The sequence below is a fragment of the Mirounga leonina genome, unplaced genomic scaffold (assembly GCF_011800145.1).
Source record: "Mirounga leonina isolate KUSES-001 unplaced genomic scaffold, KU_Mleo_1.0 Mir_174, whole genome shotgun sequence".
NCBI lineage: Eukaryota > Metazoa > Chordata > Mammalia > Carnivora > Phocidae > Mirounga > Mirounga leonina.
Window position 1 is genome coordinate 67,695,062 of NW_023270451.1, and position 27,733 is coordinate 67,722,794.

Consider the following 27,733-nt stretch of genomic DNA (forward strand, 5'->3'; position numbering starts at 1 on the left):
CCGGCGCTGCCCGCACTTCCCGAGCACCGCTCCGCCCCCGGAGGGAGAAAGAGAGAGAGAGAGAGCGCGCGGCCGAGGAGCCAAGGAGGCCCGCCGAGTCCCGCCAGCCAGGGCGCGAGAGAAGTTGCTAGCAGCGCAGCGCAGAGCGCCGAGTCCCGCGGTCGCGCCCCGACAGCGCCCCGACAGCGCCCCAGCCCCAGCCCAGCCCCAGCCCAGTAGGCAGCGCAGCCCCCGCCCCAGCCCCGCGCCAGCATGATTAACAACAGCGGCTACTCGGAGGCCGCGGGCCTCGGCCTGGGCGACGAGGTGGACGACATGCCGTCCACGGAGAAGGACCTCGCGGAGGACGCGCCGTGGAAGAAGATCCAGCAGAACACGTTCACGCGCTGGTGCAACGAGCACCTCAAGTGCGTGGGCAAGCGCCTGACCGACCTGCAGCGCGACCTCAGCGACGGGCTGCGCCTCATCGCGCTGCTCGAGGTGCTCAGCCAGAAGCGCATGTACCGCAAGTTCCACCCGCGCCCCAACTTCCGCCAGATGAAGCTGGAGAACGTGTCCGTGGCCCTCGAGTTCCTCGAGCGCGAGCACATCAAGCTTGTGTCCATCGGTCAGTGCGGGCAAGCAGGGCGCGGGCGCTGCGGGGGAGGGGGACGTGACCTGAGAATGGGCCGGCCCGTGGGGGCGGCGGACACAGGTGGTGGGTGGGGGCGGGGAGCTGAGATCGGGCAGAGGGCGACCCCCTGGTACAGGGAGAGGCCCCTGGCCCCGGCTTTCCCCGTCCATCAACGCAGGCCACGAGGGCACTGCCTGCACACCGGTCTGTCCCTATAGCGGCGTCTGGGGGGGGGGGGTCCGGGGGAGTCCAGACCTTACCGTTCCTAAGTCCTCCAGCTCAGCCTTCCCGCACACACTCCCATCAACCCGACTCGACTCATTGTCCCCTTCCTTGCCATCAGGCCATCCCAGCTCATGCTTGAGAAGACAGGGTCCGTGCCCATTACTGATTCCTGGGGGGTGTCTACTCCCTAAACAAAGCAAATAGCTTCTTTGCCTCTCAGCACCTCCACGAGGGGAGGACTGGGCTGAAGGCAGGTCCCAACCACTGCCCATGGGAGGGCTGGAGGCCGAGGGAGAGCTGGTGGCCGGGCAGGCATGGGGCTGGGGCCCTCCACAGGCATGTGCACAGCAGCTGGGTTCTGGCCCCTGGGCCAGGGCAGGCAGGGCCCAGACTCAGAAACCTAAAAAGGCACTGAGCGAGTGCAGAGAATCTTAACCCCTGCCTGTCCACCTCCTGTTTCAGCCTGCCTGGGAGGGTGCTCCCCCAAGTCCATGCCAGGCCCCAGCCCACCCGCTAGGCCCGGATTGGCTGCAGCTAACGGTCTGGGTTGAGGGGAGGGAGGAGAAGGCCTGTAGAAGGGAGGAAGTTATTGAGTGTAACCAGATTTGGAAGGTGTATCAGTGCTGGTGGGGGTGGGGAGGCACTCCAGGCTTCCAAGCCTGAGCCGGGGAGCTGAGGGTGGGCTCTGAGTGGCCAGAGGCTGCTCCTTCCCTCCCAGCCCTGCAGTGCTCCCTGCTGGCTAGGGGCCTGGGGAAGACCCCCTATGCCTGTGGTGAGCTTTTAAGAGTCTTGCTGTGATTTACACGAAAGGGCCCCTTGGGGTATACCCCAGGGCCCCAGGAGAGGAGTTTCACACAGGGTCAGGTGCCTTCCCCCACCAGGCTACCCCAGAGCCTATTCTAGATAAGTGAATGTCTGTCCACCCCCCACTCTCCCTCAGGGCATCTCTAGGCCTCCTGAATTAGCAGCTGAAGTCAGTCCGGGGCCCTTTGCCCTGTCCAGTCCCGGGCCCTTTGCCCTGTCCAGTCCCTTCTCTAGGCCTTACCCCTTCTGCCCCAATACTGCCCCCCCACCCCACCCGCTCTGGCCTGGAAATAGCCCTGCCTCCGTGACACAGCAGATGTCTCTGAGCTTTCCAGAAGGACAAGCCTGAGGACAGGGGGTGGGGGAAGGGGCCCTGGTGTTTGTAGTAGGGCTGAGGGCTACATGAGTGTGTGTGTGTGTGTGTGTGTGTGTGTGTGTTGGGGATGGTCAGAGGGTGTGTGGGGGAAGTCAGAGACAAGTCAGCTCTGGGGCTGTCATCCCCCTTGCATGCTGGGATTTGACCTACAGGACTGACTGTCCCAGGTGGGGTCTCAAGGGGAGGGCCTGGGGCCTCACCAGGACTTTATAGGAAACTGCTCAGCCCTCCCCTCCCTTCCCCACTGCGGGGGTGGCCGGCCCCTCTCCAGGCCTCATCCTTCCTGAGCGCACCTCTCCCCTCCCCTATGGCGGTGCCTGGCTCGGGGGCCCCTTGGCTCAACTGTGGAGGGGCCGGCTCAGAGTAGAGGGGGAAGAAGCAAAACATGGTTTGGGGGCGGGAGGGACGCTCCTCATTCCCGGTTCCTGCTGAGAGGACAGGGAACTGTTCCCCATTTGGGCCAAGTGGCTCCCTCGCGCTGATGAGATAAGCTGTCAGCAATTCGGGGCGGGCCTGAGGCTGAGGGGGGAGGGGAGGGGGCGCCGGCAGCAGGGAGATGTGAAGGGATTCCCCACCAGGGGTGGCCTTCTGCTTCCTCTCATTCCCTCTGGCCCACGTAGCGGTGGGAAGGGACTATGGGGTGGGGGGCTCCTCTGGGCATTGTCCCAGGACTGAAATGGAGCATCTGGGCACCTGGGAGGGGGTCAGAAGGACTCCCCACTTCCCTTTCTAGGAGTGGGGTGGGAGCTGGGAGCTGAGGAGTCCACCTGAGGAAGGGGTGCTCAGCCTGGGTTGATGAGCTGTGTGCCCTTACCCCAACACCCCGACCCGGCCCCCACCACCCCCTCAACCCCTCCAAACAAAGAGGCCTAATGAGGCAGCTCTGTGCCGCAGCTGTTCCCCAGTTGCTCTTCCTTCTAGAGCCAACAGCTGAGGGAGGGGCGGGAGGGGGCAGCAGCTGGCCAGCACCTCCCTGGCCCAGGCCCTCTCTCCTCCCCCTCCACTTGAGGCCTGGGGTGGCCTCAGGGACCGCTGTCAGGCTCCTCCCACCCATTTGGGGGTGTCCCCCAGCTGGAGAAGAAATGGTGGCTCCACCATGTGAGGGAGGAGGCCTGACGCCTGGCTTGACGGAGCGTCTCTCTTCTGCCTGGCCTGGGGGCGGAGGCGGGTAGGGAGAGGAAGGTCATGGCTCCAGAGCCGGGCTCTAGGCCCCTCTCCTGCCCCAGGCCACAGTGGACCACTTGCTGCTTGGCCCAGGGCCAGTTACTGGGAAGAAACTTCTCCCTGAAGCAAATATGAATGACACTCCCTCCCACCCCAGCAACCTCAGGGCCTCCCTGCCAGGAATCGGGCCCCAGTTTGCAAGAAGCACTGCTGGGTGTGTGCGCCCTGGCTTTGGAGGCTGTCGGGTGGTAAGAGGCGGCAGGGCACTGGATGTCAAGACTGTGTGAAAGTCTTGTGGACCGTGTGTTTGAGAGAGCGCCCTGGAGCGCCCTGGGGCACCGGGAGGCCCGGAGTGAGTGTGTCATGGAATCTGAAAGCTGCCAAACCATTGTGCTGCAGCCGAGCCAGGGGGGGCGAGGGGGCGGGCTGGGGAGCTGCCGGGGAAGGAAGGATGAATCAGTGAAAGGGTGGGGGAGCCAAGGGGGCTAGAGCTGGAGGCCAGAGGGATGCAGAGGCTGCGATTCTGCCTCTGGGGGGCTGGTGGGGTGGGGTGGGGGGTGCTGGAGTAAGGCAGGCCTTTGGTCTCCTAACTCCTTTCTCCTAAGATCTAGAGAAGGAGGAAAAGATGTGTAAAGGGGGGTGCCTCCAGCCCCACCCTCTCCTGTCTCTCAGGCAACACCAGTAAACAAGGCTGAGTCTCCCAGCCACCCCCAGCCCCCTAAAAGTGGTGTTCAGGGAAGCTGACGGATTTCAGTCCTGCGTTGTCCTTTACAAATAAGCTGGTTTGCAAAGAGCTATATTCTAGTCCACCTCAGCTCCTGGATATTTCTCTCTGGCTGTGGAAGGAGAACTTGGTCCCCCAAATCCTGGGGAGCTGGTGCTGGTATTCCCCAAAGGAGGGGATGGGTGGGGAGTTGTGCTTCCAAGACTTGAGTCCACATGGGTGACATTCTTCCTGACTCATGTGAAATCCCACTGGCCCCAGCATTTGAAAGCATGATTTTCAAGCCTTTACCCAAAGTCTGCACTGTACCCCCTCCCTCCTTCCAGAACTTTGTTTCAAAAGCCTTTTATGGTGTTCAGAGGAGAATTTGGCTGGAGCCAGGTTAGTTCTATTCCTCTCCAAATTCAGTTTTTAAAATATTCATCCATTCAGCCAGTACTTGAGACCCTACTAAGTTCTACACTCTGAGCATAAAGAAATAAAATAGTGTCTAGTGTGAAAGAAGCCAGACAAAAAGAGTACATACTATAGGATTCCATTTGTATAAAACTCTAGAAAATGCGAACTAATCCGTGGTAACCAAGGGCAGACCAGTTGTTGCCTGGGAAGGGGGGACAAGGAGGGACAGATGCAAAGAAATTTGGGGAGAGATGGATGTTTATGACATGGTGATGGTGTTACGGGCACATACTTATCCAGTTGTGTACTCGAATATGTGCAGTTTCTTGGATGTCAGGCATACCTTAATAAAACTGTTAAAAAATGAAACAAAACAGCCTCTGCCCCCAAGAGGCTTACAATCCCGGATAATTGCCCAGATGCCTGTAGCCTGATGGAGGCCCACGCATGCGCCGTTCCACAGGTGAAAGTACCTGTTGCGGGGGAAGCAGCCTCATTCCGAAGGGAGGGACCCAAAAGTGTTAGGCTTCTCGGTCCAGCCTCGTGGGAGGTGAGAATTTGGTAGGCAGAGAACGGGGCAGGTTCCAGAATCAGGAGTTCTGACCACCCCCACCACCCCACCCTCCCCCGGGCTCTAGCAGCAGCTTCAGGAGCTGAGCTGGGGAGGGCAGCCCCCTTGCTGAGCCCAGCTTGGCCTCCTTGCTCTGCAGACAGCAAGGCCATCGTGGATGGGAACCTGAAGCTGATTCTGGGTCTAATCTGGACGCTGATCCTGCACTACTCCATCTCCATGCCCATGTGGGAAGATGAGGATGACGAGGATGCCCGCAAGCAGACACCCAAACAGCGTCTGCTCGGCTGGATCCAGAACAAGGTGCCGCAGCTGCCCATCACTAACTTCAACCGCGACTGGCAGGACGGCAAGGCTCTGGGCGCCCTGGTGGACAACTGTGCCCCTGGTGAGTGGGCCGGTGGGCCCATCCTGGAGCCCTTCGCTGGTGGTACTGAGGCCTGTGCTTGTCAGAATGCATATCTCAGGGCTGGGGGAGTCGGAGTGTGGGGGCGGGGGGTGGGGGCGGAGGGGGCTTGCCCCCTGCTCCAGCCGAGAATCGAGAATCTTTGCTGGCGTCAGGCCCTGCCTGCTGGGTGTGCCAGATCCTGCAGCTGCAGCAAAAGGTTCAGAATTCCTCATTCTACAGACAAGGACACTGAGGTCCAGAGAGGGCCAGTGACTTGTCTAAGATCACACAGCTTATTTGTGACAGAACTGAACTAGAGCCCAAGGCCTCAGCTTCCTGCTCCAGGAGCTTCCTACTTCGCCACAGGGGTACAATTTCTGCTGAGCTGAGAGGACAGAAATGTGGTAGGACTTGTAGCCAGAAGGCCGGGAGCTGGACCCTGAGAAGGTTCTTCTTTGGGAGACCCTGGGAGAGGCTTGAGGAGGGGCTGAAGCTGGTGTGGCACCGCCCAGTGGCTGGTGACCCAGCCCTGCCCTCTCTCACTGTAGGTCCCGGCCTAGTCAGGTGGGGGCAGCTCAGGACCCACGAGGAGACTGAGGCATCACAGACTAGTGCCCTGCCCCACAGGCGGCTCCCTCTCTGACCATCACTGCCTAAGAAGAGAAGTTGTCTTCTCACTTGGGTGGATCAGCTCTGCTCCTAGCCCCTTGGGAAAATCCTCCCCCAGCCTAGGGTCAGCCGGGGAGCAGGGGGCGGGAGGCGGGGGCACGGCTGCCTGGGAAGCATTCCCAGCTGCTGAGCCATTGCCCACAGCTGGTGAGGCCGCCAGCAGTGAGCTCAGCTGTTCCGGCCGTCATGGATTCCAGCCTTTGAGCCGGCCCCCTCCCAACCCAGGAGCATCACCCCTTCTCCAGCTCTGGCCTGGACCAAGCACCCCCCAACCTCTGTGCCCCTTGACAGGAGTGATCTGGAGCTGCCTTAGCATTCTTCCTGTTAGGAGAGATGGGTTTTGGGTGGCCACAGAGGAGAACCCATCCTCTGAAAACGTGCCCTTAAGTGTCTCAGTTTCCCCAAGTGGTCAATGAGGAAGGAGAGGGTGTCTTATGCCCTAAAGCTGATGTGGGAAGTGCTTGGAGCTCTGGGACTTGAGGGCGGCTGTGAGAAGACCTTCTGGGGGACAGGTCAGAGGCATGTGCAGGACGGGGCCTCTGACCTCCCCTGCGCACCCCTGGGGTAGCGGGAATGAGGCTGGAGGGATGGGGGGTGTCCTCACAGGGTCTGCGCTGGGGCCTGGGCAGGCAGGAGGCCGACTGGCAGGGCTGGTGCCAGGCTGCGTCAGCCAGGGCAGAAAGGCCTCATTGTTGGTGCTAGGGAGGGCTGCCGCGCTTCTCAACAGCGATGGGCATCCCAGCCGATGGGCCACAACGTAAGGGGTCAGCAGGAACCTGGCTGCTCAGGGACCTAGAGCGGCGTGGCGGTGGGTGTGACTCTGTCGGATGAGCAGATGCTCTGCGTTCTGACTGGCAGCTTTCCCCTAATCATCGTCTCTCTCTGCCATCTCTCCAGGCCTCTGCCCTGACTGGGAGGCCTGGGACCCCAACCAGCCTGTGGAGAACGCCCGGGAGGCCATGCAGCAGGCGGACGACTGGCTCGGGGTGCCCCAGGTACACGAGCAAACGGGATGGGGGGAGAAGAGAGGGGCAAGAGGACCCAGGATGGAGGTTGGGTCTATAAGGAGGCCCAGTCAGGACGTGGGAAAGAAGTGGGGTTGCTAGGTCGAGGGCACCCTGTGACTCCATTCCTCCCCGTGGCAGGTGATTGCCCCCGAGGAGATTGTGGACCCCAACGTGGATGAGCATTCTGTCATGACCTACCTGTCCCAGTTCCCCAAGGCCAAACTCAAACCTGGTGCCCCTGTTCGCTCCAAGCAGCTGAACCCTAAGAAGGCCATTGCCTATGGGCCTGGTAGGTGTTGAGCCCCTGACCGTCTTCCCTGTGCAGCTGGGTACATCCTAGGATGGAGCTCCCTAAGTACCCCGGCTCTGCCTTCTGTCCCCCAGGCATCGAGCCCCACGGCAACACCGTGCTGCAGCCCGCCCACTTCACCGTGCAGACGGTGGATGCCGGCATGGGCGAGGTGCTGGTCTACATCGAGGACCCCGAGGGCCACACTGAGGAGGTATGGAGAGCCTCTGGGGACGAGAGGGGTTGGCATGGGCTTGGAGCCAGAGACCCACAGGCTAGCAACAGGGTGGCTGGGAGATGGCCACCAGAGCTCGCTGCATGCTGGGGGCTGGGGGGGGGGGGGCATCACCGTGCGGGCTGCCAGGCACTGTGGGGTCAGGAGGGGCTGCGGCCACTGTGACCTCCTGTCTTTTTCCTTCCCAATAGGCCAAGGTGGTTCCCAACAACGACAAGAACCGCACCTACGCGGTCTCCTATGTGCCGAAGGTCGCTGGGCTGCACAAGGTATCTCCCTGCAGACCTTCCCCATTCCAGTCACATGCTTAGCTCTGGCCGAGTGGACCCCGCTCTCAGCTCGCACCCCCCCCACCCCAGCACACTCAGTGGCCAACGTCTCCCCATCCTTGGCTCTGCTCTGCCCATCCATCCCCTCTCAGAACTGCTTTCCCTGAGAAGCTAATGCTTGCCCCCTGACCCCAGGTGACCGTGCTCTTTGCTGGCCAGAACATTGAACGCAGCCCCTTTGAGGTGAACGTGGGCATGGCCCTGGGGGATGCCAACAAGGTGTCAGCCCGTGGCCCTGGCCTGGAGCCTGTGGGCAACGTGGCCAACAAACCCACCTACTTTGACATCTACACGGCGGGTAAGAATAGGCCCGAGGTGGGTGGCAGCCCGGCAGCCCATGACCACATGGGGTGACATGGATGGGGGCCTGGGACAGAGGAGTGGGTGGGCCCAGAGCGGGGGAGCCCACAGTGGCTGTGTGTGTCTGGAGCAGGGGTGCTCACGGCCTTTGTGCACGGCAGGGGCCGGGACTGGTGATGTTGCCGTGGTGATCGTGGACCCGCAGGGCCGGCGGGACACAGTGGAGGTGGCCCTGGAGGACAAGGGAGACAGCACGTTCCGATGCACTTACAGGCCTGTGATGGAGGGGCCCCACACGGTGCACGTGGCCTTCGCCGGGGCCCCCATCACCCGCAGCCCTTTCCCTGTCCATGTGGCAGAAGGTAAAGGCCCTTCATCCCCACAGTCACCCTCACTGAGGCCAGGACACAGAATCACCCCCAAATTTTGGGTCTGAGGGTTTATGGGAATCGAAGGAGCAAATCCAGGGTAGAACGGGAGTCAGTTGAAGCTTTAAAATAGGTAGTGTAGCTGTGGAGGGGAGGGGGATAGCTCCGGAGAGACCTCATCCCGGTCATCGCTCCACACACTACCCCCGGGGAGGGTCAGGAGACCACAGTAAAGCATATCAGACAGGGGCCACCTTGGGAGGGTTGCAGGGGCATATGTGATGAGCACCCATACCCCAGGCCTCAGGTGGTGACTCCCGCCACGCGGTTCTCTCCCTGCTGCTCGGGGTCCTCGGTGCCCATCCTCCACCAGGCCAAGAAGGTGGTGCCACGTTCGTAGTATCCGGGGGAGGCGGGGCCGGCATGGCCATAGCTGACTGGCCGCATTGTGCTGTGTGGCAGGGCCCAGGCGTGTGGGACTGCCCCCCTTCCGTGGCATTCCGTGGTAGGCCCCACGTTCCGTGCCATTGCCTGCGTCCCGTGCTAGGCCTGGAGTACATGTCATTGCCGGTTTTGTGGCCCTCCCATCGGGTTCGGTGCCATTTGATGTGTTCTGTGGCAGGCCGAGATCGCCATTCTTTGGCCCGTGTTGAGCAGCAAGGTCTGGGTTCATTGCCATGGTGGCGTTCTGTGGCAGGCTGATTTCCCTGCCTTGCCTGCGATCCGTGGCGGGCTTCATGCTGTGTTGGATCTGTGGCCTTGCTCAGTGTGTTGTGGCATGACTTAGTCCTAAAGCTGCTGTGGTGGGTCTGACTGAGAAGGATTAGGCGGCTCTAGGTGGGTGCCTCTGGGTGGTTTGGACCCCCCCTTTACCTCCCCCTCCCCGGGTCTGCTCGCCCGTGCTGTGTGCCATAGTCTGAGAAGCCCAGCAGGAAGGGTTTCTTGTGGCCGGCTCCCCGTCCAGCATGGCTCCCAAGGGCCCCAGGAGTGTCAGGGGCTCCAGGGAGTGCTAGGGAGGGCGGATGGCATGAGGCCCGAGCTCGTGCCTGTGCGAGTCAGCGAGACTATGCCCAGCGAGGTGGGGGAGGAGTGGTGAGGGGCTGAGGCTGTGTCTCAGGCCCCTCAGCACCCCTAATCTTCTCTCTCCAACCCCAGCCTGTAACCCCAACGCCTGCCGCGCCTCTGGGCGGGGCCTGCAGCCCAAGGGTGTGCGTGTGAAAGAGGTGGCTGACTTCAAGGTGTTCACTAAGGGTGCCGGCAGTGGGGAGCTCAAGGTCACAGTCAAGGGGCCGAGTGAGTGCCAGGGCCCAGGACTGGGGAGTGGGAGAGCAGGGAGGAAATCTGGCCAGTGGGGCTGATTCCCTGAGGGCAGTGACAGCCGCACTATGCCCCCCCTGGAGAGACTCCAAAGAGAAGCTGCCCACAGGCACCATGGGGCCTTAGGCCCATTGTCTCCTCTCTTGCTTCAGTTTCCCGACTGCAAGCTGGGAATGATCCTCTTCCCCTTACCTGCTACCCCGGCTGTCATGCATAGGGAGGACATGAGGTCCCTGCCTGAGTTTCAGCCCTGCCTATTAGGAGGACTGCCCTCAGGGTGGGCCTGGGTCCCTAGGGCTCCTTGAGGGGATTGAGGAACTGTGACTCCCAGACTGTTGATCACACCCCCTTCTCTGACCCCCATCCCCCCAGAGGGCACAGAGGAGCCGGTGAAGGTGCGGGAGGCTGGGGATGGTGTGTTCGAGTGTGAGTACTACCCTGTGGTGCCTGGGAAGTACGTGGTGACCATCACATGGGGCGGCTATGCCATCCCCCGCAGGTAAGCCATGCACCCCGGGCTTTCCTGTGTGGGCCCTCATGGGGCGGGAGGAGGAAGAGGGGCTGCTGGCACTCTGGGGGGTTACCTCTAGCAGAGTGCTTCCTGGCATGGACACCAGGTCCCTCTTTGCCCAGCCCTTTTGAGGTACAGGTGAGCCCAGAGGCAGGAGCACAGAAGGTACGGGCCTGGGGTCCCGGACTGAAAACGGGCCAGGTGGGCAAGTCAGCCGACTTCGTGGTGGAGGCCATCGGCACGGAGGTGGGGACGCTGGGTAAGTGGCCGGGTGGTAGCAGCTGGGAATGCTGGGGAGTGGTATGATGGAGGGGACGTGGGAAGTGACGGGGGCCAGGAGGTGGGAATGTTGGGTAGCATGAGACCGAGTGGGACATTGGGGCAACTGAGGGGGTGATGGAGTGTCCGAGCTGCCTCTCGCGCCCTCTGATCTTCCCTACCTCGCGCACAGGCTTCTCCATTGAGGGGCCCTCGCAGGCCAAGATCGAGTGTGATGACAAGGGCGATGGCTCCTGCGATGTGAGGTACTGGCCCACAGAGCCTGGGGAGTACGCCGTGCATGTCATCTGTGACGACGAGGACATCCGAGACTCGCCCTTCATTGCCCACATCCAGCCGGCCGCACCTGACTGTTTCCCAGACAAGGTGCGGTCCGGCGACTGCACGCCAGGCCCAGGATGGGGCAGGGGTGAGAGGGGGCCCTCCTCCAGTCCCTGACCTAGCCCTCCGCTCCTCCCCCTGCACAGGTCAAGGCCTTTGGGCCCGGCCTGGAGCCCACTGGCTGCATCGTGGACAAGCCTGCGGAGTTCACCATCGATGCCCGTGCCGCCGGCAAGGGAGACCTGAATCTGTATGCCCAGGTGGGGCACTCACTGCCCAGTCCTGCCACCCCCATTGCCCTGGGCAGGAACCCTGGGAGGGTGGGGGCAGATGAGAGGCAAAGCAAATTGTAACATCGCAGGACTGACTCTCTCATGGATCCAGAAGAACTATGGGAAACTTAAAATTTTGTGTTTCCTGGTGATAATCTCAACATATTTTACCAAAAGTATATTTTGTTGCACTAATAATTTTTCAACTGAAAGATGGTTTGATTCAGACATTGGCTTCCCAAATCAGTTTTTCAAACTGGTGTCCACTAATCTCTAAATTAATGAATGTATTCTTGGGTCCGAGAGGATGATTTTTCTCTAAAATGTTCACTGTTCAACTTTAGAAACGTGGATTTAGCCCAGCCTCTCCCCCACTAACACCTCTCAGCTGCCTAGGCTGGGAGGCCAGGCCACCCAGATGTTTTTGAGCCAGATCTCTAGGCTCCCAGGGTGTGCTGTGACCCGGGGCTCCTTTGGCCTGAGGTCGGAGGCAGTGGGTAAGGAGGGCCACCTGAGGCCAGCAGAGGGCGCCAGTGCTCTGAGGAGGCGGGAGCCCTTTAAGGCTTTGCTTGGTGATCCCACAGGATGCTGATGGCTGTCCTGTCAACATCACGGTCATCCCGAATGGCGATGGCACCTTCCGCTGCTCCTACGTGCCCACCAAACCCATTAAACACACCATCATCATCTCCTGGGGAGGTGTCAACGTGCCCAAGAGCCCCTTCCGGGTGCGTCTCCTATCCTGCCCCTGGCCGCCTGGGTCCCAGAGGGAGGGTGGAGCCCCCCCTGTACAGGAGGGCCCTTGTCACCACTTCCCACCTCACCACCCACAGAGGCTAAGACTGGTCCCACTAAGGCTGAACTGGCAGTGCTGGGGAAGGGGGCCTTGTGGGAAGGGCACTGTGCTGAGCATTGACCCCCTGCCCGCAGGTAAACGTGGGAGAAGGCAGTCACCCTGAGCGGGTGAAGGTGTATGGCCCAGGCGTGGAGAAGACAGGCCTCAAGGCCAATGAGCCCACCTACTTCACGGTGGACTGCAGCGAGGCTGGGCAAGGTGCGCCTGGCTGTGGCTGGGGGGCGGGGGTGGCCTGGGGTGGGGTCTGGGTTGGTGGGGCTCCTGCTCCGGCTAGATCCTGTTTCTGGGCGGAGTTCGAGTGGGACTAATTAAGTGCGGGAGGCTGTTGAGACCCCACTCATGGCCTTGTGCCTGCCTCCCCTCAGGGGACGTGAGTATTGGCATCAAGTGCGCCCCTGGCGTCGTGGGCCCTGCAGAAGCTGACATCGACTTCGACATCATCAAGAATGACAATGACACCTTCACAGTCAAGTACACACCCCCAGGAGCTGGCCGCTACACCATTATGGTGCTGTTTGCCAACCAGGTACCCCACCCTCGGCTTTGGCCGTCACCGGTAGCCTGCACCCTCCGAGTCTGACACGCTGTCATGTGGGGACAAGTTTGCAGCCATCGACGGGGCACTTCTTGGGTGCGGACAGTGTGCCTGCTGCAGGAGGCACAAAGGGCGGGGGGCTCTCTCAGAAGCTGCCTCTGCCCACCCTCACCAAGGCTTTCTTCCATCCAGGAGATCCCTGCCAGCCCCTTCCACATTAAGGTGGACCCATCCCATGATGCCAGCAAGGTCAAGGCTGAGGGCCCTGGGCTGAACCGTACAGGTAGGTGTCTGGGCAGGGGCTGGGCCAGGCTGCAGTTGGGGCTGGGCGTCCGCCAGGCCCTCACCGCCATCTCGGCTGGGCCCCCCAGGTGTGGAAGTTGGGAAGCCCACTCACTTCACGGTGCTGACCAAGGGAGCCGGCAAGGCCAAGCTGGATGTGCACTTCGCCGGGGCCGCCAAGGGCGAGGCTGTGCGCGACTTTGAAATCATTGACAACCATGACTACTCCTACACTGTCAAGTACACGGCCGTCCAGCAGGTGTGTCCCACCCCCTCCCCGCCTCACCTGTCCTGGCTGACAGGGTCCTGCATCTCCTTCCTCCAGTCTCCTAGGGCCTCTTCTGAGTGTCGGCCCCTTTCCTGCTGCCCCTCCTCTCTGGCCATGCCCTTCTGAGCCTCAGGTCCACCTTGGCCACGGGCATGTTGCCAGGCTGTGTCTAAGCCACCCAGTTCGGACCTCCTCTTGTACCCAACAGGGCAACATGGCAGTGACAGTGACCTATGGTGGGGACCCTGTCCCCAAGAGCCCCTTTGTGGTGAATGTGGCGCCCCCGTTGGACCTGAGCAAAGTCAAAGTTCAAGGCCTGAACAGCAGTAAGTGGGGCAGGAGCTGACCCGGAAGTGACGGGTATCGTGGGGTGGGCCGGAGCCTCTGTTCATTGCGCCCCTCGCCCTCTCCGCAGAGGTGGCCGTGGGGCAGGAACAGGCGTTCTCCGTGAACACACGTGGGGCTGGCGGTCAGGGCCAGCTGGATGTGCGGATGACCTCACCTTCCCGTCGGCCCATCCCTTGCAAGCTGGAGCCCGGGGGTGGGGCCGAAACCCAGGCCGTGCGCTACATGCCCCCCGAGGAGGGACCTTACAAGGTGGACATCACCTACGATGGTCACCCAGTGCCTGGCAGCCCCTTTGCTGTGGAGGGTGTCCTGCCCCCTGACCCGTCCAAGGTGAGGAGATAGGAGCTGGAGGGAGCTGGGATTTGGGGGTTTACAAGGAAGATGGAGGAGTCACAGGGCCAGAGGCCAGAGGGCCCGTGTTTCTGGAGTGAGTGCAGTCAAGGACCCAAGGCCAAGCGATCCTCCGTCCTGGGACCTGCCTTTGAGACAGCTTAGTTATTAGGAGCGTGGCCTTTGATCGTACCTGGGTTTGAATTCCAGGTTTGATCTGTCTGCTTCCACTTCCTCATTTGGAATTGTTATAATCAGGACTCAGTCTGTAGTAGCTGCTACATTAAAAGGTGCTTAGCTGTGGGGGGAGCCCTGAAGACCAAGCATGGGAGGGGCCGGATGTGAGGAACCCATATCCCTGCCCTTCTCCCTAGGTCTGTGCTTATGGGCCTGGTCTCAAGGGTGGACTGGTAGGCACCCCAGCACCCTTCTCCATCGACACCAAGGGGGCTGGCACAGGTGGCCTGGGGCTGACGGTGGAGGGCCCCTGCGAGGCCAAGATCGAGTGCCAGGACAATGGTGATGGTTCATGTGCTGTCAGCTACCTGCCCACGGAGCCGGGCGAGTACACCATCAACATCCTGTTTGCCGAAGCCCACATCCCTGGCTCGCCCTTCAAGGCCGCCATCCGGCCTGTGTTCGACCCGAGCAAGGTGCGGGCCAGTGGGCCAGGCCTGGAGCGCGGCCAGGCTGGCGAGGCAGCCACCTTCACTGTGGACTGCTCTGAGGCGGGCGAGGCTGAGCTGACCATTGAGATCCTGTCGGACGCCGGCGTCAAGGCCGAGGTCCTGATCCACAACAATGCCGACGGCACCTACCACATCACCTACAGCCCTGCCTTTCCGGGCACCTACACCATTACCATCAAGTATGGCGGGCACCCTGTCCCCAAATTCCCTACCCGCGTCCACGTGCAGCCTGCTGTTGACACCAGTGGAATCAAGGTCTCGGGGCCCGGGGTGGAGCCTCATGGTGAGTGAGAGGAGGAGACAGGGAGCCATCAGCAGGAGCGAGGGAAGCAGGGCTGAGGGCTTGGGGGGGGGGGGCCAAGGCCGGGTGAACGGAGGGTTTGGGGGCAGCCTTGGAGTCCTTAGGGCTCAGATACCCCAGAGAAGGAACCAAGGACCAGGGGCTGGGCACAGAGCTTTGCCTCTGCTCACGCGGCAAAACTGTCTGCCCATGTGCATCTTTCTGGGGAGATGCTAGCTTTCTCAGATCACGTCCCTGACCTGAAAAAGCTACGGACCCCGCTGGAGCGAGTACAGAGGGAAAGCTTTGGGGCAGAGGGTCAGGAGACCATTCAGCTCTGTTCAGTAAATGTGAGTGGCCACCTGCTGGGGGCCAGCCAATGGCTAGGCATGGTGGGGGGGAGGTATAGGGAGACAGAAGACCCAGACCCACCCTTGAGGCTATGGGGCACCTGAGGGGAATATCACAGGATGGTGATGGGAACAAAGCAGGGGCAGGGGGAGATTGGCCTGGAGTGCACAGGGGTGCAGAGGGGGGCTGGGCTGGGAAGTAGCAGGTGGATAGGAGGAACAGCTTGGGAGTTGGGGAGGGTGGAGGCATGAGTGACTATGGGAAAGCCGCCCCTGACCCACACTGAGTGTTCCTCTCCTGGGACCCAGGTGTCCTGCGTGAGGTGACCACTGAGTTCACTGTGGATGCAAGATCCCTAACAGCCACGGGTGGGAACCATGTGACCGCGCGTGTGCTCAACCCCTCGGGTGCTAAGACGGACACCTATGTGACGGACAACGGGGACGGCACCTACCGAGTGCAGTACACAGCCTATGAGGAGGGTGAGGGCCCGGGCTGAGTGGGGGAGGGCAGGGGTCTGATCACTGCACTCAGTGTGGCTGCGGTGCTGGGGGCCGCGCATGCCCTGACTTGCTCTGTGCGGCCGGCTTCCAGGCGTGCATCTGGTGGAGGTGCTGTACGATGATGTCGCCGTGCCCAAGAGCCCCTTCAGAGTGGGCGTGACTGAGGGCTGTGACCCCACCCGCGTGCGGGCCTTCGGGCCAGGCCTGGAGGGTGGCTTGGTCAACAAGGCCAACCACTTCACCGTGGAGACCAGGTATCCACCCCCTTTCCTAATCTGGACACTGAGGCTGTGGCCCCCCTGATCCCAGCCCCTTGCCCTTCTCCTTTGCTCTCCCGTGTGTGCCTCATCCCATCTTCTCTCAAGGGTGACCAGGAGCAAACCTCCCCCAGTGTTTCAGATCAACCCCTGTAGCTGGGCCCCTGGCAGCCTCCCCTCCTTCCTCCACCCACCCCATTCAGCCACTCTTCCCCCTCCCCACTCACTGTCACTAGCAGAGCTGATGAGGGTGTTACCTTGCAGGGGAGCTGGCACTGGAGGTCTAGGCCTAGCCATCGAGGGCCCCTCGGAAGCCAAGATGTCCTGCAAGGACAACAAAGACGGCAGCTGTACCGTGGAGTACATCCCCTTCACACCCGGAGACTATGACGTCAACATCACCTTTGGGGGGCGGCCCATCCCAGGTGCGTGCGGAGGATGGTGGGTAGCTCGGGGGAGGCAGCCGCGGATGCTGGGGCCACAGCCAAGAGGCAGGGCGGGGCTTGCTGTTGACCCCACAGCCCCTCCAGTTCCTTCTGCCAGGCCCGGAGCTGGCATCCTACAGGCCAGACCTCCTGGGTCCGGTGCTCAGACACAGTCCGCGTGCCTGGCTCAGCGCCGGTGGCCTCACGCCTTCTCGCTCTGCAAAGCAGGCCCTGCTCCCCACAGGGCTGGCTGCCTCCACGGGTCCCGCCTTCGGTGACTGCAGTGCTCGGGCATGCTGCAATTGGACATTTTCCCCCACCTTTTCTTTTTTTTTTTTTTTAAAGATTTTATTTATTTGAGACAGAGAGAATGAGAGACAGCATGAGAGGGAGGAGGGTCAGAGGGAGAAGCAGACTCCCTGCCGAGCAGGGAGCCCGATGCGGGACTCGATCCCGGGACTCCAGGATCATGACCTGAGCCGAAGGCAGTCGCTTAACCAACTGAGCCACCCAGGCGCCCCCCCACCTTTTCTAATTTCACACGGTCAAAAGTGGGTTTTATTATTTTTTAAAGATTTTATTTATTCATTTGAGACCGAGAGAGAGAGAACATGAGCAGGGGAGAGGGAGAAGCAGACTTCCCGCTGCGCTGGGAGCCTGACATGAGGCTCTATCCCAGGACCTGGAGATCACGACCTGAGCCGAAGGCAGATGCTTAACTATCTGAACCACCTAGGTGCCCCCAAAGTGGATTTTTTTTTTTAAATCAGTTTTTAGCATTTTATTTAGGAAGGACTTCTTCCAGGCCTGCCCAGCCTCGGTCTACAGCCAAGTTTATCTATCCCTGTTTACAATTTCTTAGCAAGTTCTTAAGCATTTGCATAAGTTGGTCTGGCCTCCCTCGGGTGCTTCAGAGGCAGGGAAGACCTCCTTCTACCAGCTTCCTCAGTGTCCCAGATCTTCCCTGGCAGGTGGGTAGGGGCTGATGTCCTTCTCCTCACAGGGAGCCCATTCCGGGTGCCGGTGAAGGATGTGGTGGACCCTGGGAAGGTGAAGTGCTCGGGGCCAGGGCTGGGGGCTGGTGTCAGGGCCCGGGTGCCCCAGACCTTCACCGTGGACTGCAGCCAAGCCGGCCGAGCCCCGCTGCATGTGGCCGTGCTGGGCCCCACAGGTACAGAATGTCCGGGGCAGGGTGGAAGGAGGGGCGGGAGGACGGGGCGCCAGGAGGCTCTGCTGACCCTGCCCCCCTTGCCCAGGTGTGGCCGAGCCCGTGGAGGTGCTAGACAATGGAGGTGGCACCCACACTGTCCACTACACCCCAGCCACCGATGGGCCCTACACGGTAGCCGTCAAGTATGCCGACCAGGAGGTGCCACGCAGGTGAGAACTACTTTGGGGCTCCCATGCCGTGGCCAAACCCACTTCTCCCAGGGCCACACCTACAGGCCCCTGCCAGGGCCCTGGGGGTGCCCCTTCTACCTGTCTTGGCCTCCTCTGGCCTCGGTCTCAGCCAGCCCAGCCTGCTCTTCCTTGGGGCTCCCTGCCTGTCGCCACAGAGGGGCAGCACAGCTCCGGGGGCTCTCCTTGGGCGGGGCTCTCCCACTGCGTAGCTGCACAATTAGTGCCTTGGGAGAAGGCCAGTGGGGAGGGGGGAGAAGGCAGCCTGCTGCACCCTCCTCTTTAAACCAACCACAGCGTCTTGCTGCGGAATGCAGAAATGCTCAGGCTCCATCCCGGCCATCGAGCAGCCCTCCCACAAAACTCAGGATGTGGTCTGTTCCTCTTCCCTGCCCCACAGAATCCTCCCTCCTTATGTCTGTGGGGAGGACTCCCCCGAGACCCCAGCCAACTGTCCATTCTTTCTGCCCCTCAAGCCCCTTCAAGATCAAGGTGCTTCCTGCCCACGATGCCAGCAAGGTGCGGGCCAGTGGCCCCGGCCTCAACGCCTCCGGCATCCCCGCCAGCCTGCCCGTGGAGTTCACCATTGACGCGCGGGATGCCGGGGAGGGTTTGCTCACCGTCCAGATCCTGGTGAGTCCGTGCTGTGCAGCCCATCTCCCTGGTCAGGCTCCGGGCACAGGCAGACCCTGACCTCTGCATCTCTCCCAGGACCCTGAGGGAAAGCCCAAGAAGGCCAACATCCGAGACAACGGGGATGGCACGTACACCGTGTCCTACCTGCCAGACATGAGTGGCCGGTATACCATCACCATCAAGTACGGCGGCGACGAGATCCCCTACTCACCCTTCCGCATCCATGCCCTGCCCACCGGGGATGCCAGCAAGTGTCTTGTCACAGGTGGGTGCGCTCTCCACGTCCTCTGCCCCTGCTCGCTGTCGAGTCCCCCTCACAGCTCTTCCAGGTCCCTGGCCCAGTCCCTAGGGGACTGCCGGTCAGCAAGCCCACCTGACCCACCCCCACCCCCCCCCACACCCCCTGCCCCCCACGGCCGTGTGGCCTCACACTCTTCTCTGTTTCCAGTGTCCATTGGAGGCCATGGCCTGGGTGAGTGCCCTTTCTCTTCTTGCTGTGGGCCGAGGTGGTGAGGGCAGCTGGGAATGGAGAGGGACTGGGCACAGCACCCCCCGCCCAAGACCCTCAACCTGGCTCTCCTGGGTGGCAGGTGCCTGCCTAGGACCCCGCATCCAGATCGGGGAGGAGACCGTGATCACGGTGGATGCCAAGGCGGCAGGCAAAGGCAAGGTGACATGCACAGTGTCCACGCCGGATGGGGCGGAGCTCGACGTGGACGTGGTCGAGAACCACGATGGTACCTTTGACATCTACTACACAGCGCCCGAGCCGGGCAAGTACGTCATCACGATCCGCTTTGGAGGCGAGCACATCCCCAACAGCCCCTTCCACGTGCTGGTAAGCTCCAAGGCCCTGGACGGTGGCTGGGGAGACGGGCCCTGTTAGCAGCAGCGAGAAAGCCCAGAACCCGCCCCCACGTCTGATGGATTCTGGAGTCAAGCCTTCGGGTCCCCACGGCTTCCCAGCTTGGGAGTTGAGCACAGCCCTTGTTTCTGGCCTCTCCGGTGGTCGGTCAGATCTCTTTGGAGGAGCTGGTCATGTAGTTCTCCGACCCTCGGGCCCACAGTCCCTAGCCATGCCCCCAAGGTGGCCCTGTGGGGCGATGAAGCCCTCCAGAGGGCAAAGCTCGCAAGATAGCCATCCCGCCCCGAGGGCAGCCCAAGACCTGAGGTCCCCGGGCCATTGTCGGAGTGGGCTCTGGAGCGCTCCGGCCTGCCACAGCCCGTGCTCTCCATGCCTCGCCCCCAGGCGTGTGACCGCATGGCCCACGTGGAGGAGCCCTCTGACGTGCTGCAGCTGCGTCGGCCTAGCACCTACCCCGCGCCCTGGGTATTGCCGCCTCCCGCAGGGGCCGCGCCGCGCCCTCCTCCTGCTCCTTCATTTCCTCCTTCTAGTCCTCCGTGGCCAGGGCTGGGGCATGGTTTGGGGCCATCTTGGGGAGCAGGCGGGCATGAGGCTGGGCAGATGGGTCCCGGGGCTGAGCACGGCACCTCTTCTCTTGCAGTTGCCACGCCTCTCCTGCCGCTCTGGTTTCATCATTAACCATCTTGTTCTCTCCTCACTTTCTCGGACTTCCGCTGGGACTCAGGCCAAGCTCCCCAGACCTTCCCCAGCTAATGACTGTTCCTCTCCCCTGCCGCAGGCCACGGAAGAGCCGGTGGTGCCCGCAGAGCCAATGGAGTCCATGCTGAGGCCCTTCAACCTGGTCATCCCCTTCACCGTGCAGAAAGGGGCACTCACCGGTACGGTCCTGGGGCCCTGAGGCAGGAGGGCTGGGGGTGGGGGAGAACCTCTTCCAGGCCCAGAGAGGGGAAGCTAACTACCCAGGGTCACCCAGCCAAGTTGGGCAGAGCTGGAACTCAGACTCAAGCCTTCTCTGCCCCAGTGTAGGCTTCGGCTCGCTGCTCCGGCTGTCTCCCGGGGCAGCAGGAGAAAAGCAGGGTCCCCTACCTAACTCTGCTACCCCGCAGGGGAGGTACGGATGCCCTCCGGGAAAACGGCCCGGCCCAACATCACCGACAACAAGGACGGCACCATCACGGTGAGGTACGCGCCCACCGAGAAAGGCCTGCACCAGATGGGGATCAAGTACGACGGCAACCACATCCCTGGTAAGTCGGGGCCAGGCTCAGAGGGGCCCACAGTGGCTTCGTTCTTGCCTGCTTTCTTTCAACAAATATTCACGGAGCAGCGGCTGTATGCAGAGACGTGCCAGCCCCTGGGGGGGCAGACTGCCATCAGTCAGGCCCTGTGACAGACAGGGAAGCTGCAGGAACGTACAGGGAGCCCTGCTCACACAGGCCCTTCTGTCTGTCTCCTTCAGGAAGCCCCCTGCAGTTCTACGTGGATGCCATCGATAGCCGCCACGTCAGTGCCTACGGGCCAGGCCTGAGCCACGGCATGGTCAACAAGCCGGCCACCTTCACCATTGTCACCAAGGACGCTGGAGAAGGTGCGGGGAGCTGGAGGCAGAGGGCTGGGGGAGGAGGAGGGCAGGACCTCTGATCTCAGCCCCCTCCCCCTTCAGGAGGTCTGTCTCTGGCCGTGGAGGGCCCGTCCAAGGCCGAGATCACCTGCAAGGACAACAAGGACAGCACCTGCACTGTGTCCTACCTGCCCACGGCGCCCGGAGACTACAGCATCATCGTGCGCTTTGATGACAAGCACATCCCCGGAAGCCCCTTCACGGCCAAGATCACAGGTGGGGTGGGGGTGGGCACATGAGCCTACAGTACAAGCCCCAGCATGAGCCGGGTGGGGAAGCCCAGCATGTCCGAGTAACCCAGGGCATTAGGGTTCGCGCCCCTCCGGGTGAAAGCGGTCATCTGTGGACAAATCCAAGGAACACTCCATTCCTTAGAACACGTGAGGAGTATCCACCCACCCCCCCATGCTTTCAAACACCTCACCTCATTTAGTCACTGATGTAACTCTTGTGAAGTTAGGGTACCGATCATCTCTTTTGGTAGATCAGGAGGCCCAGAGAGGCTGAGCAACTTGATCAGAACCACATGGCAGGCAAAGGGTCGGTGCTGTCTGCTCCAGTCTAGTGTTTTGGTTCCACGAAACCACGTGACTTGCAATTAAAATACACAGATTAGGGATTGCGCCCATTCAGGCCTGAGGCACCCATGGGGCAGCTGGGGTAGTGGGCCCATCTGTCATCTTTGGCAGCCAACGTGTGACTGAAGGCCATGCTCTCGTGGGCCTTGGGCCTCTCTGCCCTGAGTGGTCCCAGCTCGCGAGTCCAGCTAGGAGGTCTCCTGAACCCGAGGACATGGCCTGCCTGGAATCCTGTCTGACACGTCAAACTCCTCCACCAGGTGATGATTCGATGCGCACGTCACAGCTGAACGTGGGCACCTCCACGGACGTGTCACTGAAGATCACCGAGAGTGACCTGAGCCTGCTGACCGCCAGCATCCGTGCCCCCTCGGGCAACGAGGAGCCCTGCCTATTAAAGCGCCTGCCCAACCGCCACATTGGTGAGTGCGGGGCCGAGGGGAGGGGCCTCCGGGGGAGGAGGAAGGCCTGACAGGAGTTGGGAGGGGGGCTCTGCCAGGCGCAGGGCCCCGTGCCTGACCACCCCCTCTCCACAGGCATCTCCTTCACCCCCAAGGAAGTCGGGGAGCACGTGGTAAGCGTGCGCAAGAGCGGCAAGCACGTCACCAACAGCCCCTTCAAGATCCTGGTGGGGCCGTCTGAGATCGGGGACGCCAGCAAGGTGCGCGTCTGGGGCAAGGGCCTGTCCGAGGGACAGACCTTCCAGGTGGCGGAGTTCATCGTGGACACTCGCAATGCAGGTGCTTCTCGCCCCAGGGACCCCCGCCCCCACTCCCCACTCAGCTGGTGTTTCTAAGGAGGACTTGAACTTTCTCGCCCAGGGCCCCTTCGTCATTTCCTCCTCCCTGAACTTCCTGGCCCAGTCTCTGTGGGGATTCACATTCCGGGGTCCATTTGGGGGGGTAGTGCATGTTCCGTGTCACGTCTCTCAAATTTGAGAAAGCCCAGCTGTCCTGAGTTTCGGACTCTCCCTCACTCACTGGAACCTGAGAGGCCCACCTGAGGGACTTCCCGACACTGCCCCATCCCCAGCCCCCTGGCTCGGCGCCTGGCTCACCCCTCCTCCCGCAGAGCCCACTGTCCTCGGTGGTTATTACCCATGCTGGGCACCTGTTCCAGACAGAGCCTGGAGCGTGGGGAGGGCACAGCAGAGTGGCAGGGCCTGAGAGGGGGTGTGTCCTTGGTGTCCTGCCAGGTTACGGGGGCCTGGGGCTGAGTATTGAAGGCCCTAGCAAGGTGGACATCAACTGTGAGGACATGGAGGACGGCACGTGCAAAGTCACCTACTGCCCCACTGAGCCTGGCACCTACATCATCAACATCAAATTTGCTGACAAGCACGTGCCCGGTAAGCTTTGGGCCACCGCTGGGCAGGGAGAGGCTGCGAGGCGGTGGTCAGAGCTGCCTGATCACCCCCTCCCCTCCCCTCCCCTCCCAGGAAGCCCGTTCACTGTGAAGGTCACCGGCGAAGGTCGCATGAAGGAGAGCATCACCCGACGCAGACAGGCGCCCGCCATCGCCACCATCGGCAGCACCTGTGACCTCAACCTCAAGATCCCAGGTGTGACCCCGGAAGGGCCTGGGCAGGGCTCTGGGGCGGCCGGTGGGCCTGGCCCACTCACCTCTGCTGCTGTGTCCCCCAGGGAACTGGTTCCAGATGGTGTCTGCCCAGGAGCGCCTGACGCGCACCTTCACCCGTAGCAGCCACACGTACACCCGCACGGAGCGCACGGAGATCAGCAAGACGCGGGGCGGGGAGACCAAGCGCGAGGTGCGGGTGGAGGAGTCCACCCAGGTCGGCGGAGACCCCTTCCCCGCCGTCTTCGGGGACTTCCTGGGCCGGGAGCGCCTGGGCTCCTTCGGCAGCATCGCCCGGCAGGAGGGTAGGCATGGCTGCGCTGGGCCTTCCGTCCCCTGGGGGCAGGACGGGGGGAGGCCGCAGGCGGCCGGCCGCGGGTGTTCTGGGCAGAGGAAGAGGTTTCACTGAGGAGGGAGGGGAGGTCCAAGGCTGGGAGCGGCCCCAGTGTCACCCTGACACTCCCCACTCCTTGCAGGTGAGGCCAGCTCTCAGGACATGACCGCACAGGTGACCAGCCCGTCGGGCAAGATGGAAGCCGCAGAGATTGTCGAGGGAGAAGACAGCGCGTACAGCGTGCGCTTCGTGCCCCAGGAGATGGGGCCCCACACAGTCACGGTCAAGTACCGCGGCCAGCACGTGCCTGGCAGCCCCTTTCAGTTCACTGTGGGGCCACTGGGTGAAGGCGGTGCCCACAAAGTGAGGGCTGGAGGCACAGGACTGGAGCGAGGGGTGGCCGGCGTGCCAGGTGAGGGGCAGGTGCCAGGCGAGGGGGGTGGAGGCAGGGTGGCCGGGGGGATGGGCAGTGGTGCTGAAGAGCTGTCTCTGCCCTGCTTCCCTGTCCCCAGCCGAGTTCAGCATTTGGACCCGAGAAGCAGGTGCCGGGGGCCTGTCCATTGCTGTGGAGGGTCCCAGCAAGGCGGAGATTGCATTTGAGGACCGAAAAGATGGCTCCTGTGGGGTCTCCTATGTTGTCCAGGAACCAGGTAGGGGTCCGTGATGGAGGGGGAGCCTGGGCCTGCCTGACCTGGGCCCCTGCTTGCTCTCTGCCCCATCTCCCTCCACCCCACACCCCTGGGGCTGTGAGTCTCTCTCCCTGACCCAAGGAGCCTGTCCAGGGATGAGGCGGGTGGGTGGTGCCACCCCCCCCATCTCCCACCCAGGGGCCTGTGCTGACCAGCCTTCCCTCCCCAGGTGACTATGAGGTCTCCATCAAGTTCAACGATGAGCACATACCAGACAGTCCCTTTGTGGTGCCTGTGGCCTCCCTCTCGGATGACGCTCGCCGCCTCACCGTCACCAGCCTCCAGGTATGTGCCCGGGGGTGGGCCCCTCTGCCATCCTAAGACATGGGCAGGAGCTGAAGGCAGGTCCATGGGTTCAAGGGTTTAACAGTGACCTTGGAAGGGACAGTCAGAAGTCCCTGTCCCCCCCAGTATCTGTACAGCAGGGGGCCATGCTTCACCCCCAGGATCATCTTCACACACTCCCATCCCCAGCTGGCCTCCTTGTGCTTCTTCCAGTACTTCCCATTGACCCACCTTCTCCAGGGAGCCCCCCCACCCCCAGGCCAGTCTAGGCCACACTCTTCCTTCCTCATCTGGGCCTCTGGCCTGCTTTATACTGTGAGTCTTACCTCCTCAGCCAGGACGGGGTACATCGTCTCATCCCCCACCGTGCCCAGCATAGCTGGGTGGGTCCGCCTCCCTGCAGGTGGATGCCAAGGCCACAGGCCCTGCCCCCCACCTCCCAGAGCCTTGTTGACTACCTCCCTGAGCTGGGCGCCTCCAGGCTAGGCGGGCAGCGAGAGCAGTGCTCCAGACCTTCCCAGGAGTCTGAGCACCCTCTGTGCCCTCTGCAGGAGACGGGGCTCAAGGTGAACCAGCCGGCATCCTTTGCAGTGCAGCTGAATGGTGCCCGGGGCGTGATTGATGCTCGCGTGCACACGCCCTCGGGCGCGGTGGAGGAGTGCTACGTCTCTGAGCTGGACAGTGGTGAGCTGGCCCTGGCCTTGCCCACCCGTGCCAGGCCCCGCTGGGGGACGGGGAGGGGAAGAACAAAGGCCCTCACCAACTCTCTGCCCCGCAGATAAGCACACCATCCGCTTCATCCCCCACGAGAACGGCGTCCACTCTATTGATGTCAAGTTCAATGGTGCCCACATCCCTGGCAGTCCCTTCAAGATCCGTGTTGGGGAGCAGAGCCAGGCTGGGGACCCAGGCTTGGTGTCAGCTTATGGTCCTGGGCTTGAGGGAGGCACTACTGGTGAGTGGCTGGGGCTGGGGCAGAGGGGTGGATATTGGGGTACTCAACTTCTGGTCCTGTACCGCCCTGGCCCGGAGGGCTGAGTCCCTGCCGAGGTCGGCTGTGGGAGCCTGGGGCCCGGCCCAGCTCTGGGCCCCAAGCCCTTCCTGCCTACAGCCCATCCTTGCTACCTCTGACCCCCAGGCGTGTCATCAGAGTTCATCGTCAACACCCTGAACGCGGGCTCAGGGGCCTTGTCGGTCACCATCGATGGCCCCTCCAAGGTGCAGCTGGACTGTCGGGAGTGTCCTGAGGGCCATGTGGTCACTTACACTCCCATGGCCCCTGGCAACTACCTCATTGCTATCAAGTACGGTGGTCCCCAGCACATTGTGGGCAGCCCCTTCAAGGCCAAGGTCACAGGTGAGTGCCCTGGGTGGGGGGCATGCCTCCAGCCCGGCCTGGAGGACTCCAGTGGCCATTCACATTGGGTCACAGTCTGACCCCAAAACCACGGGCAACTTACCAGGAATAAGTGGGCCTGGTCGCACACACACCATTCTGTGCAGCCACGGAGAATCATTTTTGAAAATCAACTCCTTCCTCTTTACTGTTGCCCATCACTTGATGAATCTTTTCCCTGCAATGGCTCCCAAGCTTTAGCTTAATCTTCTGCCCTCCTGGCTTCTAGGTTTCTGCTTCCTAGAAGACAAAGCTCAGTAAATACTTAGCATGCTTTCCTTTCGGAAGCAGCGTGAAGGATTAGTTGGATACGTGTTCTTTTTAAAGCAAGACTCTTACCCTGTGACTTGGATTCCCAGACCAAGCCAGGGTGAGGGCTGGAGCCATCTGAGGCCTAGGGCCTCAGGACAAGCGGAAGCTGGTGCACGCAGCCGGGCTCGCTGGGAACGCCGGGTGCCCCAGCGGGGGGAAGGGACGTGGCTCCCGCTGTTAGGGGCTGTCAGTGCGGGGGCCCAGGGCCTGCAGCCTAGGGAAGGCAGGCCTCTTCCCCCAGCTCGTGCTTACCCTGCTCTGTCCCTCAGGGCCCCGGCTGTCTGGAGGCCACAGCCTTCACGAAACATCCACGGTTCTGGTGGAGACCATGACCAAGTCATCCTCCAGCCGTGGCTCCAGCTACAGCTCCATCCCTAAGTTCTCCTCAGATGCCAGCAAGGTGGTGACACGGGGCCCGGGGCTGTCCCAGGCCTTTGTGGGCCAGAAGAACTCCTTCACCGTGGACTGCAGCAAAGCAGGCATGCTGAGGGAGGAGAGGGGTGGTTTCCTAGGGTGGGCAAGGGCACAGGGACACAGGGGGTGGGGGGTCCCGAGGGGCTGTGGGCCCCTGGGGTGACCCAGCCCCTTCTGTCTCCTCTCCAGGCACCAACATGATGATGGTGGGCGTGCACGGGCCCAAGACCCCCTGTGAGGAGGTCTATGTGAAGCACATGGGGAACCGGGTTTACAACGTCACCTACACCGTTAAGGAGAAAGGGGACTACATCCTCATCGTCAAGTGGGGCGACGAAAGTGTCCCCGGAAGCCCCTTCAAAGTCAACGTGCCCTGAATCCCAGAAGCGCCTCCCCCAGCCTCGGCCCCTGCCTCCGGCCAGCCCGTGCACGCGCACACACATGCGCACACACACACAAATTCCACACCTAGATGCACACGCGCAGAATCAGACCACAAACACCCGCCCTGGGGTGTGGGACGGGCGGCTCAGCCTCCCCGCCATGCCCCCAGGGCTTGGGGGGGCCTTACCTGTCTCAGGGCAGCGCTCCTCCTGGCCAGTGTGACGCGAGGGCGGGCTGGGGGTCGGGAGGGGGTCAGGGAAGCCCCGAGTTTTCTGGTGGGGCTGAGGCCAGCGGGGAAGCATGTGTTTGGGGGTGTCTGCGTGTGTGAGAGAGGTCACCCTCAAACCGCACTGCCGGCCAGACCACCTTGCTGCTAAGGACCGGGTCTGGCCCCTTGGGGGCCACAACCCCAGAGCGTTAAGGACTTGGAGAAGAAAGCACAACCGGAGGAGAAAACAGACCCAGACCCAGCAGCGCTGGACGTGGCCTGGCCCCGGGCGGTTTCTAGCTGCCCAGCCAGGCTTCCTGGAGGACTGCTTTCTCTCTCTCTCTCTCTCTCTCTCTCTCTCTCGCTCTTTTTTTTTTTTTTACGGTTGCACAGCTCTGCCCCATGGGGGGCCTTTTTTACACACTGCGAGGCCCAGCTTTCTGGGGGGATTTTTGCACAAATCATGTGGCTCTGCCGGGAGTCGCTTACGTGGAAAACTCCAAATAAAGTGTGGCCTGTCGCAGAGGCTTGGCTGTTGTCATGCACGTGCTTTCTATGGGTGGCCACCATCTGTCTGGGGAGGTCTGGGATTTGGTGGAATACTTGAAAGAACCAACGACAGGGGCTTCCAGGATTAGTCCTCAGACTCCTAGAGAGTTGGCGGGTGGGAGAGGGAAGTGCACGCTGTTCTGGAAGACTGCCCTATGGCTCCTGGGAGGCCAGCTTCCCTTCAGCCTGATCTCAAAGATG

At 61.8% G+C, this 27,733-nt stretch overlaps 1 protein-coding gene across 2 annotated transcripts; it reads left to right on the top strand.

Annotated features, from left to right (window-relative positions):
* FLNC (filamin C) lies at positions 1-27,510 on the top strand. 2 transcript variants are annotated; one of them, XM_035021063.1, is made up of 48 exons: positions 1-607; positions 5,016-5,264; positions 6,831-6,928; positions 7,079-7,229; positions 7,325-7,443; positions 7,656-7,733; positions 7,929-8,091; positions 8,255-8,455; positions 9,617-9,754; positions 10,151-10,277; positions 10,412-10,548; positions 10,741-10,934; positions 11,036-11,149; positions 11,746-11,889; positions 12,092-12,215; positions 12,383-12,543; positions 12,745-12,835; positions 12,924-13,093; positions 13,311-13,428; positions 13,518-13,780; positions 14,155-14,752; positions 15,409-15,582; positions 15,695-15,857; positions 16,125-16,285; positions 17,289-17,456; positions 17,542-17,665; positions 18,160-18,316; positions 18,395-18,584; positions 18,768-18,791; positions 18,910-19,157; positions 19,569-19,649; positions 19,963-20,062; positions 20,291-20,431; positions 20,644-20,772; positions 20,848-21,021; positions 21,644-21,805; positions 21,920-22,123; positions 22,579-22,731; positions 22,822-22,944; positions 23,027-23,266; positions 23,438-23,707; positions 23,808-23,945; positions 24,154-24,269; positions 24,821-24,953; positions 25,048-25,224; positions 25,408-25,626; positions 26,247-26,456; positions 26,581-27,510. In XM_035021063.1, exons 1-48 carry the CDS (start codon positions 253-255, stop codon positions 26,766-26,768), a joined length of 8,160 nt encoding a protein of 2,719 aa, XP_034876954.1. In that variant the 5' UTR covers positions 1-252; the 3' UTR covers positions 26,769-27,510. The 2 variants fall into 2 exon arrangements, with proteins under 2 accessions (XP_034876954.1, XP_034876955.1); XM_035021064.1 differs by lacking the exon at positions 19,569-19,649.
* Positions 27,511-27,733: the final 223 nt, after the last annotated feature.

Bases quoted from the DNA above. Each gene is read 5' to 3' on its own strand.
- FLNC (XM_035021063.1), top strand. From the start codon at position 253: ATGATTAACAACAGCGGCTACTCGGAGGCCGCGGGCCTCGGCCTGGGC. The intron at 9,755-10,150 runs GTGAGTGCCAGG...CCATCCCCCCAG, and splicing joins GGTCACAGTCAAGGGGCCGA to AGGGCACAGAGGAGCCGGTG. The intron at 14,753-15,408 runs GTGAGTGAGAGG...CCTGGGACCCAG, and splicing joins GCCCGGGGTGGAGCCTCATG to GTGTCCTGCGTGAGGTGACC.